The sequence below is a fragment of the Vidua macroura genome, chromosome 7, assembly GCF_024509145.1.
Source record: "Vidua macroura isolate BioBank_ID:100142 chromosome 7, ASM2450914v1, whole genome shotgun sequence".
NCBI lineage: Eukaryota > Metazoa > Chordata > Aves > Passeriformes > Viduidae > Vidua > Vidua macroura.
The window spans coordinates 10,418,951-10,437,487 of record NC_071577.1 but is presented as its reverse complement, the minus strand read 5'-3'; the positions used below and the strand labels follow the sequence as shown (position 1 = coordinate 10,437,487).

The 18,537-nt window shown below is 35.7% G+C and overlaps 1 protein-coding gene across 5 annotated transcripts in view; it reads right to left on the bottom strand.

The window, feature by feature from the left end:
* GLS (glutaminase) overlaps window positions 1–18,537 on the bottom strand; it is a 59,749-nt gene that overhangs the window by 34,740 nt on the left and 6,472 nt on the right. For 3 of the 5 annotated variants that reach the window (XM_053982903.1, XM_053982906.1, XM_053982905.1), the window contains exons 2-7: window positions 16,459–16,555; window positions 15,842–15,963; window positions 10,816–10,945; window positions 10,020–10,099; window positions 8,266–8,429; window positions 2,187–2,245 (exon numbers count right to left, since the gene is read on the bottom strand). In XM_053982903.1, the coding sequence (XP_053838878.1) occupies window positions 2,187–2,245; window positions 8,266–8,429; window positions 10,020–10,099; window positions 10,816–10,945; window positions 15,842–15,963; window positions 16,459–16,555 (652 nt within the window). Of the gene's footprint in view, window positions 1–2,186; window positions 2,246–8,265; window positions 8,430–10,019; window positions 10,100–10,815; window positions 10,946–11,501; window positions 11,529–11,956; window positions 11,975–15,841; window positions 15,964–16,458; window positions 16,556–18,537 lie in introns of those variants that run through there. The other 2 variants (XM_053982908.1, XM_053982907.1) reach the window with 2 other exon arrangements.

Genomic DNA, 18,537 nt, shown 5'->3' with positions numbered 1-18,537 from the left:
GGACAGCTGGGTGCAAGATCACATCTACTAACAGCTGCTAACTCAGTACGATGTATGGGAACATTGGAAGAGTTCTTAGATCCATTTCTCAGAGAGAGATAATGAATCTCAAAGGAGATAAAAGCATTCTTAACCATGAAATACAGCAACAATCTCTTTGTAGTTATTAACATGCTATCATTAGATACATCTGCAATACATGGTGAATTTAAATTTTCTTGTATTTTAAGAGCCATACACTGTCTTCAAGACACGTAAGTAACATCTTAAATAAAATTAATAAATGCAGAGGAATTGAGGGAAAAACATGAGTTAATGAAGCCACCTTTTTCAGAAAAAAAAGGTAAGTTTGATATTAGATCAAATACAAATGTGAATTATGTAATTCATAGGTTAGTAGGAATAATGTTAAGTTGCAGAGTGTAAAGAAGTTACTTCACAAAAAATTACAACTACTAAGTAGTTTTGTACCTGTGACCCTCTATGTAATTGTCTTCAGAATATATTTAGCTTGGTTAGTTATTCAAATGATAAATGGTATCTCAGTGAAAGCAGTACAGAAAATCGACATTTTAATCACACTGAAAACAAACAATGGTGTGATAAGTAAATACGTGTCCACTAGACGTGCAGTTACCACATGCAGAAATGTTAGTGCAATGCAATACTGTTTGTAAGAACATTACAGAAAAAACCCAAATAAAAGTTTAAAAAAGCAACCCAGCAAAAACAATCCCCAATCCTTCTAACAAGTACCACAGTTGCATGCATTAAACAAATCCATGTTATCTATTCAGAAGTACACCATTTATCAAGAACTACGTGCCTTCTGCAAGAGGCACGTGCTTTTGTTTTGCCTTAAGATCATAGGGCATGTTGTAGTTGGACTAACATTTTAACATTTCAAACAAATGTGTTAAGTCAGATTTTAAAATTCACTATTATCCAAGTGAATTTCAATGCTCAGTCAACCTTTAAAAAACATTAAATGTGAATAAATTTACCTGTCATACTTAAGGCCATTTTCTTTCACCTACAGCTATCAAAGATAAATGTCTTTAAGCAGGAGTTCTTACACCTTCTTTAAATATAAAATAACAGAAAATCATGATCTAAGAAATTTTAAAATCAACGTTTTAGAAATAGGGGGTAGAAAACACACTGTAGCTAGTGGACGTTGAAATGCAACCAAGAAACAGGTTGTAAACAAGACTTCTAGACCTCTAAAGTAACAGTATCAAGTTTACTACTCAAAAATTCCAGGGGACTGACATGTTCCCCAGAACTCTGTGCAGGTACCCTTAGGAAAAAAAAAAAAAAAAAAAAAAAAAAAAAAAAAAATTTGTACCTCTGGCTACTAGAACCAGCAGAAAATACAAGTCAAGTATCTGGCAAGCATTAACATTACATGGAGTTTATACCATTAACAACTTCAAGACATTTATACAGCTGTTCTACCAAAAAAAAAAAAAAAAAAAAATACAGCTTTCCAAAAAGTCTCAATATCATGGACTAAAGATGTAAAGTCATTCAGACCTGGTGTGCTTGGCAAAATAAGTAACTGTTTTCAAACACTCTTGTTTATGAAAGCACACTTACATCCCAACAGCAACTATGTACCATAGAAGCTCAACACAATTTAGTGGTGCAGGATGTTAATAGCACACAAATTCAACATAAGACTGACATTCAGAATAGCAGCATTGCTCCTGTTATTATAGTATTTAATATTATTAAATTATAGTATCTTCCACTTCTTCTGCATTGCAAGAAATATTCCTGTAACTTTATGCTCTTTAAGAGCAATTAGACACTCAGAAACGAACTTCTGAGTGCTATAAAGTACATTCCTGACAAATATACTTCCTCAGCAATTAACAAGTAGAAGGCAACACTCTGAAGAGAATATCAAGTGTTGTGCAGCTAAGGATGGAAACAAATCTAATACCACCAAGGAAAAAAGAGTTCTTCAGATGCACTGATACTTGTTAGAAACTGCTATTCTAACACTGCATTCATTTGGAAGGGTTACGATTCCCAAAATATCCGAACCTGTCTACCTGCCAATAAGTAAAGTGCCATCAAATATTTCAGAAAAAAATCAAATACAGCTTATAACCTGCACATGACATTTTTTCTACATTCTACTAAAATACTCAGAGAGAAACTAAAAATTAACTTTTTACCTTGATTAAAGATGTGATCACAATTGCTCCAGCATTCACCATAGGGTTATGAGGCCTGTCTGTGAAATAAAGTTTTCAATTACAAATATATTCCAAGACATGTCTGTCAAATAAAACCAGTCAAGTGCCTAAGTGAGAAATTATTCTAGATTTAAGTATGAAGATTTAAGATTGAAAAGCTACTATTACAGAATAGCAATTATATAATCTTAAACATTTTAAAAATACTGTAACCCAACACTATACACAATATTTTATAATTCTGAGCACAATATTTTACAGCTTAGAACACACTCAGCCTTATGCTACTTAACAATCCAGTAAATTATTTGGTTTGGTATAACTTCTGTTCTTGAAAATTATGAATCCGCTTTATTTAAGAATTTAACTTCATATCTGACTTGCACATACCTGCTACATTTACATTTTCCTTTTCCCCACTGATCTCTATATTAACAGTATCTTTGCATTCCCAAGTCAGTCTTGGCTGCTGAATACATCACCTTCTTTTGTATCTCCTTTTTCTAAAAAAACCTCTCATCAGCCATCTTACTTTTCCCAAATAATCTACCTTCCACAAATAACCCCTTTTTTTTTAATAACTAACATATTTGGTGTGCATTTTAACTAGGATGTTGACTTCTGAGCATTCTGATGTCTGAAAACCTCAAACAATTCTCAATACATTAATATCATGACAGGTTTGAATTCTTTATTTGCTGTTCCTTTACCTCCAAATCTGAAAAAATACTGATTTAAAAAAGGCACAAAACATGTCCACTATTTTTATGTATGATGTACAGACAAGGACTCTAAAAGAAATTTGAGATTGTCTGGGTTTTGGAGATGAGTCTGGTATTTGCAGCATGCACATACCAGAATTATATATATATATTTATATTTATATTTATATTTATAGTTATAGTTATAGTTATAGTTATATAAATATAAATATAAATATAAATATAAATATAAATATAAATATAAATATAAATATAAATATAAATATAAATATAAATATATTCCCACGAAAATTACACTGGTTGTGGTCAATGGCACTTAGCCATCTATGACTATCAGTTAATCTTCAAAAACTAATCTTCCCGTTTTATGAGTATTTTTCCAAAAGTCAATATTAAAAAGAACTTTTAAATAAGTCAAATCATTCTATTAGTGGAAAAATAAGGCCCATACCTTCCATAAAATAAAGCTCCCCTAATATACAAACTTATTGTCTAGATAATATTTTAAAGTTGTTACTGCTATTCCTTTTCTCTCTGAAAGAGACTCACAAATTGTTCAGATTTCATTTGATTGTACTTAAGAGCCACATATATCAAATATCCTGTTGTTATCTACTAATGCAAGCAACGAGGGCCAAATATGTTTGACTTTCAATTAACACCAGATCCTGGATAAGAAAAAATAGCATTCCCATAGCTCCTCAGGGACCACAAACCTGAACACGAGTGAAACGACCACTCACAGCATCACAGCCTGCGGGTCAGAAGGGACATCTCGAGGTTCACCTCCTCCACCCTCCCGCACAATGCAAGGCTCTTGCCACAGTTTCATTAACAGAGTCTTGAAAACTTCCGAACATGGCAAACCCCCTACCTCTCCAGCAATCCTGTTCATGCAAGATGACAAATTTACCCTGATAGCCAATCTGCAGCTCCCAAACCGCAGCATGACACCACTGGCCCTTGCTGTACCAGGTGCCACTACCAAGAAGAGTTACAACAGAACTCTTCATGTTGGCAATTCCTCTTCAAGAATTTGAAGAGGTTTCCAGGGGAGCCCCTAGGCTCCCCCCTCCAGCTGCTCCTTGGGAGTTACATGTGCCCTGGGCTGCACAGAACCCTGGCAGCCCTGTGCTGGAGCCCTCCCCAGTTTTTCACTCCTTGAGCTGGGGATCCCAACTCTGGATGCACAGTCCAGGACAACACGGCTCTCCCATGCATGATCAGCCTCACTGCTCACTCTAGCTACGCTTCTCTTCCTTACAGCTTCCTCTCACCAACATAAGGTATCACTCCAGTCCATAAACACACTCATGAATTTATCACACAAAGCCCATTCTAAAAATATTTTTATAAATATTTTGCTCTTGATTCTTCTGTGCATCTCTGTAGTTTCAATCTGCCACACGGTACAAAGAAAAAACACAACCAGATTCCATATCACGTGTATGTTTGAATAAAAAGGATGTGCAATTTATTTAGCATTCAGCAACTGAAAGGCTTATCAATGTGATATGTCCACACAGATTATACCCTCTGAAATGCTATTGCTTCTCATTTCTTTGAAGATGTCACCATTTACCTTCAAAGTCAAGCCATTCTTGGTGGCTCTACTCTCAAGATTCCTGTCTCTGACTGCTTAACATCCCAAGCTACCTGTACTTGCTCTGGCCACTTTACAACTAACTAACATCTCCATGTGCTGCCTGCACATGAAGAAGGGGAGAACCTTCTGATAAAACAAAACAAGGACTTTTTGAATGTGCTTCTGAAACACAGTTGTGTGCTGTTATCCACACATGGCAGCAAGAACATCACTGTGGGAGCCTTACCAGCTAAGGGGGGGAACAGCAGCCTGGCTCAGCACACACCAACAGCTGTCCTTTGAGGCTCTGTCCTTCTGCTGCCAACTGCAGCACGTCAGAGAGCTGAGCAGGACACCTGTCATTAACCAACCCACTGCTGCCTCTTCTCAGCAGAACAAACCCTGCCAGGGTATCCAGGTCCCAGGTAAGCAGTTTTCACCGTTATCTGCACAGCACCAGGGAATACCTTCCCTTACACAGGTGTCTGCAGCCAACAGACAACCTTCCATCTTGCCAAAATCAGCTACAAGCTTCCTAGAGGTGCTCCATGCCCCAAGCCTGTCAGTGTTTAAGAGGCATTTGGACAATGCCTTTAATAGATGATTGTTGTAGGTCCCTTCCAACTGAAATACTTCATTCTGCAATGGAGAACCTCTCCCCAAACTTAAGCTATACTGGCCTCTTTTAAGGGCTAGGTTACCTAAATAAAACTTGCATTCTAAGAGATTTCTGCAGATTTCAAAGAAGAGATGTCTTCCATTCCCAGGTAATTTTTTGCCTCTGGGGGATGTACAAGTTCTGACACTACATTAATTTTTAACGAAATTCATACACAGCTCTATTTCTAAAGCAGCAGCCACTACTGATCTACCTCACAGTGGGTGCCATCAGCAACCCTTGGGATTCCACCCTGTACAACAAAGCATGAAGACTTTACTGTAATTGCAAGTTTGCCTAAAAGGTGAACAAATTTATCCCTTAATCTTTAGAAAGAGGTATCAAACGGTGCAAACCTAAGTGACACACATTACTGAAACCAGTGTGAAACACACATTCTATAATCAAATAATAAAGGCAGTGATCTGCTCAGACTGATAAAAAAATAATATCTTTTACACAGCTTCTCTGCAAGTCACATGTATTGCTGTATCATTTCATTATACATCCAAGTAAGGTCATGTTTTTATCCTTAATGAAATATAAGCAAAATAAACAATTTCCTGGCAGTCCCAAATTGAATTACAACACAACTTTTATTACTGGACTACGCTCCACAAATGATTGCATTACTGGATGAATTCTACAAAAAATTATCACCAAGAGGAGGTTGTATGTATGGATAAGAGATATTAACTGTTCATAAATATAGGTATTGTTAGACTTGTTGCAGCATGAACCCAACAGACATGAAAAAGCCTGTAGTTGCTTAATGACCATCGCCAGGAAAATTATTCCTGATAATGCCTGTTTCACACACACTTTACTATGTAAAGTTTCTGATCTACTTCAATCAACTAGAATAATCTTTTTTAAATTAGCACAGAAATTGTTTTATTCCTACAGAAATCTGAACTGGATTGGGCAATATATTCCCTTTGATAAAGCAAGTTTTAAAAGTCAATATTCATAAGCCTGCAGAAGTTTCCAAGTTTCCATCACACAGCATAGATCATACTCAAAGCACAGCAACTGCTTTTTGTTGTAAGTTGGCATTTTTAGCTATAATTTAACATTGTCTTAAAATAACTGTTGTTCTTTCCAGCTTGAATCTCAATACTAGTAAATAATGAAAAGCAAGAATATCCTCTTTTAGGAATGTTCCATATAGTCAGTATAGAAAAAATACCTTCAGATGCATGTCTGAATAGTTTTCAAACACCTGTGTGTATCATTTCATAAAATCTGGATTATGAACATAAAATTTAACAATGTCTGAATATTTAGAAAGTAAACAGATTAAATATCTGGTTTTTTTAAATTTTCAAATCTGGTCTTCAAAGTATTTATGGATGTTCAAATTGACAAATACTCCACATATCAGAAGTTCAAACAGTGGTTTAAATCTACAAGCAAAGTGTAGATTTCATCTTTTAAATCCTTCTCTTCCCTCCTCTTCCTTTACTTGGAGAAACTCAACCTCCCTTTCTCTCACTATTACTGAAATGTTTCTATTTATTAGACTTCTACTTTCTGTTTTAGTCTTATCTTAAGGACTGTATAAGAGGCCATCCAGGTCAGTTCCAGTACTTTTTCACTCATCTCTATCAGCCACAGAAGCACATACTTAAAAATTAAATTTTCCGTCATGTGAATTAAGTCTTCTCTATTAATTTCACGTTCATTGGTCAAAACTTTAATTGTCCAAATTCTCTTATGCATAACAGCCTTGTAAACACTCTTGAAGGATAACAGCAATGTAAAAGACCACAGCCAACCAATTCATCTTCCCCAATAGTTCAATTTTAAAAGTAGCAATAAAGGAAGAAAATAATTACTACACTTTGTCATGTTATTAAAAAGAGAAAATACAGAACATCTATATTAGTTCAAATTAATTAAGGGGCAATTTTCAGCACCAAAGCTTTTTTTATAGTAAAGCTTTTGTAGGATATGAAAGACAAGTCTTCACACTGTACAACATTGCATTTAGAAAAACTAGGAAAGCAAAAACAAGACAGTATAACTTGACAAAATGCTTAATCCTTTCTTGGCAATGTATTCCTACATTGGTATTTCATCACAATTTACTAACATAATAAAAGAGAAGAAATAAATTGCAAATATATATTTTATTTTTAAGTATGGAAAGAGGATTTTAAGGTATAAATAATTTTTATATCTATCATTTGCATGTATTTAAAACATACCAAATATAATTAGGTATCATTAATATATTAATACTACAGATATTTAAGTCAGAATTCAATACAGTCCTTGACAAAAATGTCATCCAAGCCTTATGCTGGTAATTAAATATTAATTGCAATACCATGGCAACAGAAACATTGTCTGTTCTTTTACTGAGACAGATCCACTAGAAGAAACATTTGTGTTTCAGAGATAACATCCAGTATTTCCTCTAAGGCTACATGAGTCATCTTTCTCAGATTTTTGCCATAAAATTTTAAAAAAAAATCCATTCTTAAGAATTAATATAATATGAAAAAGAAATAACCTAGGTTAAGTGCTGTAAGACAAATTCTTGCTAAAATAATCCTGCCACGGGGGAAAAAATAAAAACATTGTTTTGAATCAGTAGCCAAATTCCATTTAGAATAAACTGTGGGAAGATTTCGCCTTCTGCAAACTAGTCACTGCTGGCCTTTGGCACCAGCACCTGCTTCTCAGAAAGCTGAGAAGTTATGTTTTTTAAAATCAATTTAACATCTTTGATTCTTTCACCACCATTTTACAGAAGCCTAGATTAAGGAACTCTTGCTACCAACTCAACTAAATAAAAATAAACTTCAAATGCCAGCACTGTTAAAACTCTTTGGGTTTTCCTAAAGCTTAGTAATTAGCAAACAGAATAGAAGCAATAAAACATCTTTCACTAGCATTCTAAATTAGGCTAAAGTGACTAACAATGACCAAGTCTACCTTGCTGATAGCAAAATATTCTGGGACACTGCCTAGTAGTAAGACTTAAGAGGATCAGTAAAATCAAACAGACTGAAAAAGCTTTGTAGGCTTGCCTCATAATTTTCTAAACCTGAGTATTTGCATTTTTAAGTATAATGTATCTCTTACCATCTTCATTCAGGAACAATTTGTTGAATCTTAATCCACTAGGCTCTTTACCAACATATCTGTGCACATACTCCGTGCCAAGATCATTGACAGCAATCGCGTATTTCAAAGGCTTTACGCAGGACTGGAGACAAAATGGAACTTTGGTATCACCCACAGAATGCCTGGGAAAAACACAGATGAAGAGGCTTCAAATTTCCTGTTTGTCAGCTGTGGCAGAAGTGTTAAATGCTTCATCTATCCTTCAACACACAAGGACTATTACAAAAACACCCCAAAAAGCAAAAGCATATTATTACTGAGTCTTATTTTAAAGAGCATAACCATGAGATTTACAGGTTTTAGCAACTGACTCCCTAAGCCAAGCATAACAAAGTCAGTTGCTGACTACTACAAAGGTAACAAAATAAAAACAAGTTCAGAAATGCATTGGTATGAGAGCAAAAAATCACCTTAAAGCTCTAGTCTTACACTTATCCTACTCATTAGCAAACCACACACTCAGCAGGGTACAGCTGACCCAAATAGAGCCACTATACTGATTTATGTCTATATAAACAAAGATGAGATACAGCTTGGTTTTGCAATTTGAGAATACTAATCAAATGACCTTATTTACATTTTCTTTAATAATTGCAAAGATATAGCACTTATTACATGCTATCTTTTGGAAAGTTTACTTTCAGCATCTATGTCAGACTGCACCAAAGAGTGACTCATGCAAGCAGCATATGCCACATCTAGATAGACCAAAAGGCTTGAAGCAGCCACTTGTCTGATGGCAAAATCAGGAGTGTATTTGCTATTCTGTTCTTTGCAGAAAACACAAGAAGGCTTCAGTGAAAATCACAATACCATTTTGGCATTATAAAAGCTAACATTACACAACATTAAGCATTACAAAAATTAACACTATAAGACCTTTCATTAGCACATAATATCCAAAACAAAGCAAAATGCCAATTTAAATATACGTTTTTTTACTATTAATAGATTATAATTCAGACACTTAAACAGGGAGATAATAAAAATTCTTCTGCTCACTTGTACAGCTCCTCCCCCTGAGATTACAGAACATATGGCTAATTAGAAGCAAACATACAACAGATAATGGCAAAATGAACTCCAAGCCACAGCCACCAGAAGCAAGTCTGATGCTCTCAGGAATGCCCCATTCACAAACACAACACATAAAAATTGCAGCTTCCAGAACCTGCAGTAGGACCACAGCAACCTGCAGGTCAGCAGAGCTGATGAGCACCTTGCATTGTGTACTCAGGGAGACACAGAGCTCATGTTACTTCTCAACTAGGTGGTGCAAGGTATCCCCTTACATCTAGGCTCCTAACTGTCTCTGCTACTCTGAGTTACTAATACTGAGAAAAATAAAATCACTCTGACTAGATCTAAGACCTACATACACCCTTACAGGGGAAAGCTTGATAAGCCTGAAAAGCAAAATCGTATTCAGCTCTGTCCAGTTCCCACATCTTCATTTTATTTTTAAAGAACATGAATCTGCATTTTTTTTCACTGACACACAGATTATATAAGAATGTTACAGTGAAAACATTAAAATGCAGAGAAGGAGCTAACACTTCAGTACATTGTGACCTACACAGCAAGTTATACAGCTTGATGCACAGGTACTATTAGACCAAGTTTTTCAACTTCCAAGTATTATTGCTACAGAAGCATTGCCTCTATCTTTCCTTGAACTATACCAAGAACAAAATGTAGAAGTTACAATATACCTCTGTCCATCCACGGTGCAAAGTGACACCCCCCACAAATCGGGGCTGAACTTGGCCAGCTGTGGAATATAGTCAGCAACCTATCACAGCATGAAACAGAGACATATTACAATATCTGTAATACTTTAGGTTAATTAAAATAAATATCAACAGAAAGAACACACAAGGCACAACTGATTTATTCTACAAATAATCACCTGCTATATCTAAAACTTCATTTAAAATTATTATATTCACTACATCATTATCAAATGAAACTGTTTTTTAAGTAACATTTTCAGCACATTCAGAGAGGTATCCATGTTCTGTATTACAGCATGTCTCTCATTTTCAAATAATATAAAATTTTTTGTTTGTAACACAGTCTGGGGTTTTACAACTTACTTATTTTAAATAAGCACCAGAATAAATTTTATTTACTAACCAAGGTGTAGTATTAACAATTACTTTCATCACACAATCTAGACAGATGTGTAGAGCGGCATAATTTTTCTATAGCCTGACTGTAGTCTGACAAATTATACAGCAATTTTATAGTTTATCTAAAATAAAGAAAAAATAATGCTATTTTCATATTCCAACATCAAAATGCTACAAGACTCTTAGAGGCTGTGAACTGTATTTCTAACACAGTTCAAAAATTGCAGGCATAACTGAACTTCCAAAATCCTTTCATCAAGTTACCAGTTTAATTTTGCTACAAATGTTAAGAAAAACCTGTCTAGTTAACAAACGATGCATTTGGTTAATACTGAAAATCTACACAAGTTTGAAGCTGAATTTACAAAGCAGTTACCTTTCCTCCAGATTGTTTTTTAGCACTTTCATACAGTTCATCAATATGGGAAGTAAATGACATAAAATCTGGAATGACGAACTTCCTTCTGAAAGCTTGAGTAAGCAACACAATATTACTCTGTACACACCTGTAAAAAGTTAAAAACATGTATTAGTACTTTGACAATGTACTGTGAAAAAGCAATTACACGTTATTTAATTAGGACCTTCAGTCCCTTGAAGGTACATGCCTACAAAAACAAGTCCTTATTACTTTTCTGATTTGCCACTCTATTTTTTAAAATTAGTTGTAATAGCTTTACTGCATTCTTTTTTATTCCCTTCTACTTAAAGCTCTCTTTTGAAGTTTCAACTGTGAAGCTGTACTGCAAAGTATTATCAACCTGCCTTCAAGTAGCACCTCAGCCTGCAAAAAGGATCTAAAGCACCCAATTCTTGGGATCAAACCATCTGAAGTTTATCTAACCCAGTTCTTGTCTAAAAAAGTGCTAATTTTAGAGTTAGATCAGACTTGGGAGGTTCAGGGTTGCTCTCTCTCACTTCACTGTTTCACTACGAACAGGTGAGAACGCTGCCAACAGACCAAACTGGAACGTGATTCCACTCTTAATAAGAAAAAAAAAACCCTGTGGAAAAACTTGATAACATCTCCTGAACTAAGCAAAAGTTAACAGCGTGCCGTACTGCAAGTTTCTTCTTTCAAATCCCCAGCACTCAAGGAATCTCTGTTGCCTTTCAGCCCAGAAAACACAGTTACGCTATCGGCCACACCCTCTGACGGCCCAGCCCATCTGGGACAGCTAAAAAAGCAATGAGGTAAAAAGGAAAAGACTTATCTAGGACAAACAGAAGGAAGGATGAAAACACAAACTGAGACATGCTGAAAGTGGTGTGTCTGTGGGTGAGAGAGGAGAGCAATTGGCAGCCATTATCAAGTCAGTTGAAATATGACCTGATAAAAGGTATTAACAGCCCTATCCCCAGGGCAAGAAGCACAAAGGCAGGTTTAGCAGCAAACAAACAGTTAACACCTTCACACCGTGCCTTCTGGCAGTGTTGACAGAAGCAGACACATACTATTAATGCAGGCAAATAGAAAGTTAAGAACATCTAGGCACATGCTACCAAGAAGAGCATACCTTCCAATTAAGACTTATTCAGAAAAAAAAATAATTTTTAGGGAAATGTTTTCACTTAGAATAGATATTTCAATAACCCTGGTATTAAAAGTCATCACCAGTTCAAAATGAAGGTGCATGAAGACCAGTGAAGAGACAGAATTATCCTCCCTTTGAATCCCCCCTCTTTTTCTAAGCCTTTAAACTCCTCCTACTTCCAGTACTTTATCAACTGATACCCATTTCAAATGCTGATAGGCACTACTTTCCGAAAGTGAAAGAGAAACTGAAGTTTCCGATGTACACAGTCACCTTACAAACTGCTGTTTGTAATACGCTGCTTTCTTAGCCTATGTTAAAATTGCAGTTGAGCTGTTTTTGTTGCAATCTGTCATATTTTTTCCTGTATCTTGCAAAAACTGCTGTTTGCTTTTGTTCCCAGCAGCTTCCAATTACAGTCACCTACTCTAGGTGCAAAACTACTTTTCAAAAGTAATTAATAACACTGAGGGCAGCTACGTGTGCAGAAGTAGTAACAACATAACATGCACTAGGTTCAAACTTCAGATGCACTTGTACATTGTCTGTACTACCTGGGCAGCATTAAGCACTCCTGTAAGAAAAAACAAATATCTCAAGTTCACCCAAACCTTTTAGAACAATTCAATACAAAGTCTGGAAAACAAGAAGGCAGTATGCACTGAAATACAGTCTTCTTAAGGTCACATTATGTTTCTGAAACAAGAAGGGCATTTATACACTTAAAATTTACACCAAGACTATGATGCTCACTTCAGCAGTTCAATCCCTTTAATGTAAGGATTAAAACTCACTACAGAAATGGCTGTGCTGGTGAAGCACTACCTATTGTTACCAATTTTTCCCAGACTCTGCCAAGGTCATTGTCTGGGTATTTATCCTGGGTATTTACTCCTTTACCCAAGCAAGTCGTATGAATTCACAGACTAAATTAAATATGAGGGTTCAAGTAATCTAGATGGGAATTCAGACCAATAGGTGCATGGACAAAATAACAGAGTTCTTGGGTCTCCCTTTAACAGGACACTAAACAGGTTTGACAGTTTTCAGTCAGCCAGGACATGAGCAATGACAGCCTCTAAAATTCTGCAGCTGACATGTCCTCCCCACGGAAGTAATTAACTAATTATGTTCCAGGTAACCCTCTGGAGATGGCTGGCCTCAGGCTCCAAAGAAGTGGAGTAATAGGAAAAGATCACAGGGAGGAATTTAAGTAAATAATTATACTGATAAATAAAAATCTTTCTACAGTCAAATATTGCGAACAACTTGGCACTTATCTCTCACATAGTTTAGTGGTGTACAGGATAGGTACACTAAAAATGTCCTACTTTACATTCTTCCATTTTGACAAACTTTACAATCTCAGCCTAAAATAAAAAGGAAAAAAACAAAAAAGAACTCTCTTGCCAAATCCAAATCCAAGCATTTCCTGCCCCACTTTAAAAAATGCCATTTCAAACTATAATTTTTTCCTGATACATTTTGGTTAGGAAGATTAGCCCACAAGTCTTATGATCAATATTAACTGTCAATGATTTGTATAACCAAGTTTGAAAGCAACAGTTTGAGTTTTGGAAATTACATCTTTGTTCTCTAGCATAAAGCTAGGATCATTTTGCTTCCTTTACCACCTTGTTAGGTTTATCCATTATTTTTCAAGTTCTGACTCAGATTGCTTATTACTGCTTCCCTACACAAAGCAACCCAAGTTTCATCTACCAACAGATAAATTGTTGAGTATTATTATTATTATAACAGAGTACTATTATATTAAGTAGTACCAAAAAGAAAAAAAGGAAAGAAAAAAATTCTCATAGCAAGCTAACCAGCATGTTGCACTGCCTTCAGTAGCAGCCCGGTCTCACCCTGCAAAGACCACATTATGTTACACAAATGCAACATGAACAGCTAATTCATTAATTTAGCAACACTCCCTCTGAAATGTGCACCTCAGAAATCTTCAACTCAGTAAATTCTGCAGATGAAAAATCAAAGTCCAAGTTGTTCTGCCTGTAACATGAAGATTCTTTCTAATGTGTAGAGTGCTGTAAAGCCAAAAAACTTCAAAATAATGCAATTTTAGTCAAATTGGAGGCTAATGTTTAGAACCACTAAAAATGCATACAGAATGACAGACAATACAGCTGCATGAGCTGGTGTATTTTACAGGTAATTTCTACTGGACTTGATTGATTTAGTCAAACTTATGCTACCACTATTCCAGATCACTTAACCTTGATACCTTATTTGTTCTGGCAGCTTTGGATTCAAATGCAAGAGAAGAATTACACCACTGACTTTTATCTTTAGGGAACTGAAGCTTTCAAGTCCTGACATAAGTACAGCTGACTAGATACATTATTATATTTCACACCTTAAACACTTGTAGAAGAAAATACAGGGGCCCTGTGCAAGCCTCTTCACAACAAAAGCAGTGTCCCTACAAGGGACAGGTAAATAAAGTTCAGGGGTTTTTAATTTACAGAAAAGGTTACAAAGGAACCCTCTGCTGCTGCTAAAAAAAGCTTGCTCTGTGAAATAAGATTCACCTCTCCACCTCTGTATAATCTTTACATTCAAAATCCTTCCTGCACAAGAAGCAACCATGTAAGCTTTCCACAAATTGTTATAGTAATGACTACTCTCCTCACACAGTGGATCAAATCCCAGAGATGTGACACAGAACATAAAATAATCCTGCTAATCAGCAATCAATTATTTTTCAAATGCAGAGCCCTTGCCTAAAACATAATTCAGTTTACTGTGACAAATAAGCCTTTTAGTATAAATGTAACACATAATAGCAAATGCCTTTCCTTTCCAATCCATCCATACACCCAGGAAGGTTTCTGAATCTAACAATTTAGAGTTCTTACTCTGCTGACAATAAAAACAGTGAAGACCTGGTCTATAACTTAAGACAGGAGTAAAGTTAGTCCATGCTGGACCTTTACAAAGTATCTCACATCTGCTTAATTATTTGACTGGCTTTTTTGCTGCACACAGAGATGTTAACTTTTTCTCAATCTATTTCCAAAAATGTTTAATTTTATTTATATATATATATTTATACCTACATAAACTATGTAAATACATAGTATAGCATAAGTATATACTGTATATATTTTATATACCTATATGTACATAAAATATATGTATTATATATATACACTTAAAAAATTGTATGTGTAAATAAGTTTTAGGTATTATGAACTACCCTGCAAATGGAATAAAAATGCAGACAGAAAAATAGTCTAAAAATTTCAGAACAGAAGACAACCTGAATAGTGTTTATACTTCTCAGCTGACTACAGACTTTGCTAAAAAAAAAAATCAAACAAAAGCATCACTAAAGTAGAGCACAGAGATCATTTCCAAAACAAACCAACGTCTGCAATCCTAACCCCTCTCATCTCCACGTATCTTGAAATTTAACAACACCGTTTTCCACACACTCACTTTTAGAATGATATACATGCTCTGAACATCTCACCACACAGAAGCAGCATCCTGAACTTCAGATTAAAATATGACAATACAGTGAGAGAGCAATTTTATGTAATCATACTAAACACTTCATGCTGCATCAATTAATTTTGTTTGGCGCCAGACCAAGAGTTGCACTGTGGGGCCAGACAAACATGCAAACAACACTGACACATTAAGCTCTTGTGGAGATCACACAGCCTGTCTGCTGCATGAAATCTGAGAACCAACTTTTATCAAAACAGCATCAGGAGTGTGTGTTTGACTCCCTTTCTAATCAATTTATATACCTCATGTCTCTCCATAAGACAGCACTCAGTAACACACAGACAGCATTCATTCAGAATTATACAGTTACATAACTGACAGAAAGTTTACTTTTTAAAAAGGTCTTTGTCCAGCATAACACCATCTGAAGTAGTCTGAAGAGTCAGTCTTAGCATATCCATGCACTCTTTCAGTCGAGGATCAGATGTACGTAATCCTGTAGATTTGAGTGCCTATTACAATAAAACAATAATTACTAAGTGAAAAAATATGCTATTACAATCAAGTTATCTACTGCTCAGCATTTATCACTGTAAGAGATCTGCCAGTGCATCATCAGAGACATTGTGACACTTCACTGATTTGTTAGCAATTTCCTTTGGCCATTTTGGCTGCACTTTATGTCAAAACATTAATGTTTTTTGAAATTCAGTGGTCCAACCACATTTTACACAAGCACATATCATACCGAGCCATGCTACAGGCACAGCTGCTTTCAAGCATACTCTTTTCCACATCAAAGAAGTGAATAATAACATTAATATTAATATACTCATTCTCTTACTTAACTACAGAAACAGCACTGGTGGGGGGGGGAGATAATACATTCCTTCCCTCAGATAAGCAAGTACAACAGAAATTCTTTGCTTTGCATTCTTGCATTTAAAATGTTAAAATAACCTTGCAGTAGTTACCTTTCATACAGCACTTTGGAACAGTAAACTTACAGTTATGAATTTATGAACTGGTATTTTTTCTTGTCCTTCTGCAATAGTATAGAAAAGCAGATCTTCTAAGCTGGGAAGGAGACCTTGTTTCATTTTACTGGAAAACAGAAAAAAAAGCATAGATTATTTTAGTGCCTATTTTTATTTATACACATTTTTGCATTATCCTCAGGGAAACACATTTTCACTGCTACCACTAATTTCAAAGAACGTTTTCATCAGTGAACACAAGTTTAGTTAGACTGCAAGTAGGAAGAAAATGGTAATATTTCAAGTAGCATACATAGATTTTACAGTAGCAAACATTCTTAACTGCAGTTCAGTCATATTTTTACTGTTATACATTTACCGCTAAGATTATATTTTGATTTTTTGGGAGAAGATTAATCACATATCCCTCTTTTTGATGTTACCAAGGATAGGTATGTTACTTGCAGAGGATAAATTATTTATAAGATTCCAGGATGTACACGCCTCATAATGAAGTTGTAGAGCATACTGACCCAACTGTTCTACAGGCAAAAGAAGGAGACGATAATTATGTCATATTTTCTTCCAAACAGCCCCTTTTCAGGACTCCACAGTGGAGTTCTAAAGTCCTTATCCTTCTAGAAGCTTATGTAAGCCCCATCAGTTACCATGAAACAAGCAAAGCCATCTGCAGCATAATAGAGCACCTGAAGCAGAAGGAGTGACTCTCATCACACCTACTTAGCTAAGTAAACCCAGTGTAGATGCACCTTTAATGGTCACTGTGCTTATCAGTGTAAACACACCGCTCTCCAAGGGTCCCAGGTGTTACCTGTTTCACTCTGAGATATGCTTCCCCTACACCTGCAGGTTCTCATTACCTGTATCTCCATTTCATGTGAAATCTGAAGGAAACCTACCAAACTAAGCACTCTGATTCCTTCTAAGACAGAAAGCTGTAGTACTGACAGCTTTCCCTTCCCTTTGAAGTTTACAGATGTAACCTGTAAAAAGTATAAAAATATTCCTTGATATTCCAAAGCACAAGCAGTAGGCACTGTGTACAGGGCAAGTCTTTACACTTGCCCTGTAAGCAGTGCCCACTACACTTCCAGACTGAGAGGGGCAGCGACAGCAAAGGGATTCTGGTTCTTTGGTCGCCTGAAGTGCCCAGGTTTGTTTCCAGGCAAAAAAAGACAATGTTCTAATGTATGACAAACAAAAATACTTAAAACCAAAAGAAAAAAAAAATGTAGGTAGTAACTAAAATGCAGAGTATGCAGTCTTACACTATTTTAACCATCAGTTTTAAAGATCTATCTTATAATCTATTATACTGGCAATACTTTGTTACCATACAGTAATAGATAAACTATTGCCTGAAACTAGAATGCTCAGTGGCAATTTATGTATTTTTATACATTTATGCATGTGTTTACAAAAAGTAGGTCCAAATTCTGGTCACTGAAGTTGTCAAGAGATTAGTAAATCTTTGAATAACAGAACTCAGGGTTACAACTGCAAAAATAAAATGCTACAGCTAAGCACAGATCCTAGATAAACCAATGCAATCTTACTGACTGACGTTTAATCCTCTCCTCTCCCAATACTTGCACAAGTCAGATTTATGATTATTTTTAATAAAAATATGATTATACCCAAATACTTGTATAAATTTAAGACAACCTCTAGATTGCCCTTGCCTCCCTCCTTTCCTTGTAACTAGCTGTGAAAACCAGTAGTAAAAACTATCACCTCTCATTTTCCAATTTAAAACCCTGTACTTACATACTAAGAACAGAAGACGGCTTTGTAAGCCAACAGAACTTTCCTTGTCTCACAGTCTAAATTTTTTTAATTTAAATTATGCTGGCTGACTAATGCACAGACAGGCTGGCAATTCAACCAAGACAAACGTTTGCAACTACCTCAAGCAAATTCCTGAACAACCCTTTTCCCAAAGAAAATTCAGGTCTTCCAGGCAGCATGTTTCACTTTCAATCCTTTGGGACAGTATGTCCAGTCAAGCCAACAGAACCAGAACTACCAACACAGCAACTAAAGCTTTAGGATGTCTACATCCTAATTCTGCAGGGAACTAATTTTAAA